Source organism: Clupea harengus, chromosome 23 (assembly GCF_900700415.2).
Source record: "Clupea harengus chromosome 23, Ch_v2.0.2, whole genome shotgun sequence".
Taxonomy (NCBI): domain Eukaryota; kingdom Metazoa; phylum Chordata; class Actinopteri; order Clupeiformes; family Clupeidae; genus Clupea; species Clupea harengus.
In genome coordinates this window covers 20,575,325-20,577,824 of record NC_045174.1, presented here as the reverse complement: position 1 = coordinate 20,577,824, position 2,500 = coordinate 20,575,325, and the positions used below count along the sequence as shown (strand labels likewise).

The 2,500-nt window shown below is 50.0% G+C and overlaps 1 protein-coding gene across 1 annotated transcript in view; it reads left to right on the top strand.

Moving 5' to 3' along the window:
* The window catches only part of tanc2b (tetratricopeptide repeat, ankyrin repeat and coiled-coil containing 2b), a 68,710-nt gene that overhangs the window by 45,705 nt on the left and 20,505 nt on the right, over nt 1–2,500 (top strand). The window contains exons 7-8 of the mRNA XM_042703165.1: nt 192–473; nt 891–1,012. Of these exons, the coding sequence (XP_042559099.1) occupies nt 192–473; nt 891–1,012 (404 nt within the window). The remainder of the gene's footprint in view (nt 1–191; nt 474–890; nt 1,013–2,500) is intronic.

The window sequence follows — 2,500 nt, the reverse complement described above, 5'->3', positions numbered from 1 at the left end:
CTCTCTCTATCTCTCTCTCTCTCCTCCCTCTCTCTTCTCCCTCTCTGTCCTCTCTGTCTCTCTCTCTCTCTCTCTCCTCCCTCTCTCTCTCTCTCTCTCTCCTTCTCTCCCTCTCTGTCCTCCCTCTCTCTCTCCCTCTCTCTCCCTCTCTCTCTCTCTCTCTCTCTCTCTCTCTCTCTCTCCTCCCGCAGTGCGCTTTGCTCCGTACCGTCTCCAAGACATCGCTCTCAAGCCCCTCCTCTTCGAGGTGCCCAGCATCACCATGGATTCGGTCTTCACAGGCCGTGATTGGCTGTTCCAGGAGATTGACGCCCAGCTGGGCGGACCCGACCCCTCCACCAATCGCGGCGTGGTTGTCGTCGGCAGCATCGGCTTCGGCAAGACGGCCATCATTTCCCGGCTGGTGGCGCTCAGTTGCCACGGGAACCGCATGCGACAAATCGCCTCCGACAGCCCGCAGGCCTCGCCCAAACGTAAGTGGGGTCGAAGGTCAGGGGTCATAGATCACCATTCAGATGCGAGGGGTCGAGATTTGTAGTCAGACTTTTAGGGTGACTACAAGACTTGCGGTCTTGAATACTTGAATGAGTCGGCGCATTCTAAGGGGCGTCTGCCGTCATCCAACAAGGTTGGGATCCGAGGAGTTAAGATCATCAGCAACAGGCTGGGCTAAAAAAGGGGTTCATTTCTGGAGGTGGGGGTGATTGGTTGGTTGAATCAGATGTGAGTCCAGGAAACGTTCCTGATGTGTTTGGATGGTGTGAAGCTTAAAGTTACTGATGTGTTTGGATGGGGTGTGTATGTGTGTTCCTGTGTGTGTGTGTGTGTGTGTGTGTGTGTGTGTGTGTGTGTGTGTGTGTGTGTGTGTGTGTGTGTGTCTTTCTACTCAGATGGGGACGGCGTGCCTCTCTCTCAGCCCCAGCCGTCTCACGGTACACTTGGGGGCAGCTGCCCCAGCACCCCCGAGATGAGGAGGAGACAGGAGGAGTCCATGAGGAGATTAGCCTCTCAGGTACACATACATACACACACACACACACACACACACACACACACACACACACACACACACACACACACACACACACACACATACACCGGAGACAGGAGGAGCCTCTCAGGTACACATACACACACACACACACACACACACACACACACACACACACACAGATCACACACACACACACACACACACACACACACACCCCGGAGATGAGGAGAAGATAGGAGGAGTCCATGAGAAGGACTCTCAGTTACGCACACACAGATACACACACACACACACACACACACACACACACACACACACACACACACACACACACACGCAGTCTTCTTGCCCATGTCAGTGTGATGCATTATGCAGTTGTGTTTAAAGGAGAAAAAACAACTTTGCCAGAGAGCTGCCATGAAATATTTATCCGGGCAGGAAGCCATTTCCCTGCCAAGCTATTAGATCTTGTTAACTTTATGCATTAATAAAGGACCGCTGCCACTTCTGCTCTCCCTCTCTCTTTGTGTCTAGCTCTCTTTCTTTCATCTCTCCCTGTCTTTGTCTTTCTTTCTTTATCTCCTCCTCTTTCTGTTTCTCTCCCTCTCTCTCTCTGTTTCTCTCCCTCTCTCTCTCTGTTTCTCTCTCCCTCTCTCTCTCTGTTTCTCTCTCTCTCTGTTTTTCTCTCTCTCTCTCTCTCACCCTCTCTCTCTGTTTATCTCTCTCTCTCTGTTTCTCACCCTCTCTCTCTCTGTTTATCTCTCTCTCTCTCTCTGTTTCTCTCACTCTCTTTTTCTCTCCATCTCTTTTTCTCTCCATCTCCTTCTCTCTCTGTCTTTCCCTCTCTCTCTCTCTCTCTCTGTTTTTCTCTCCATCTCCCTCTCTCTCTCTCTCTCTCTCTCTCTCTCTGTCCCTCCCTCCCTCTCTGCATTCTGTCTCATCCCTTCCCCTGGCTGTGTTCCCCTGGCAGGCCCGGGGGCATGAAAGTGTGTCTCAGATCCTCAAGGCTTTTAACCTGGATACTAAGAGATGATGACCCTGTTCTCGTGAGATGGGGGGAGAGAGAGGGTAACAGGGACGGAGATAAAAGAGAGTTGAAGGAGGAACAGGTTTTTGTAGTTTAATTATGCGTTACTCTTTTGTAGTTTAATTATGCGTTACTCCTTAATTCCGTAAACTTGCACACTTAAGAAATGCCTTGGCACTAGGTGCAGTATGCTTACGTTCGTTTCGACATTGAAAGTCAGACGGTGAGAAAGTGAGATCAAATGAGAATGATGGCAGAGTTGTGCGGTAAACGGAACGGAATGAGTAAATGAGAGATGGATAGACGAATAGGATAGAGGGAATTAGCCAACAATGGCCTGAATCTATAACTCCAGTTACTCTGATTTAGAGTCTGTAGAAAATACACCACCCAGCTCCATCATCATGCAGATGTACTGCTGTAATACACCACCCAGCTCCATCATCATGCAGATATACTGCTATAATACACCACCCAGC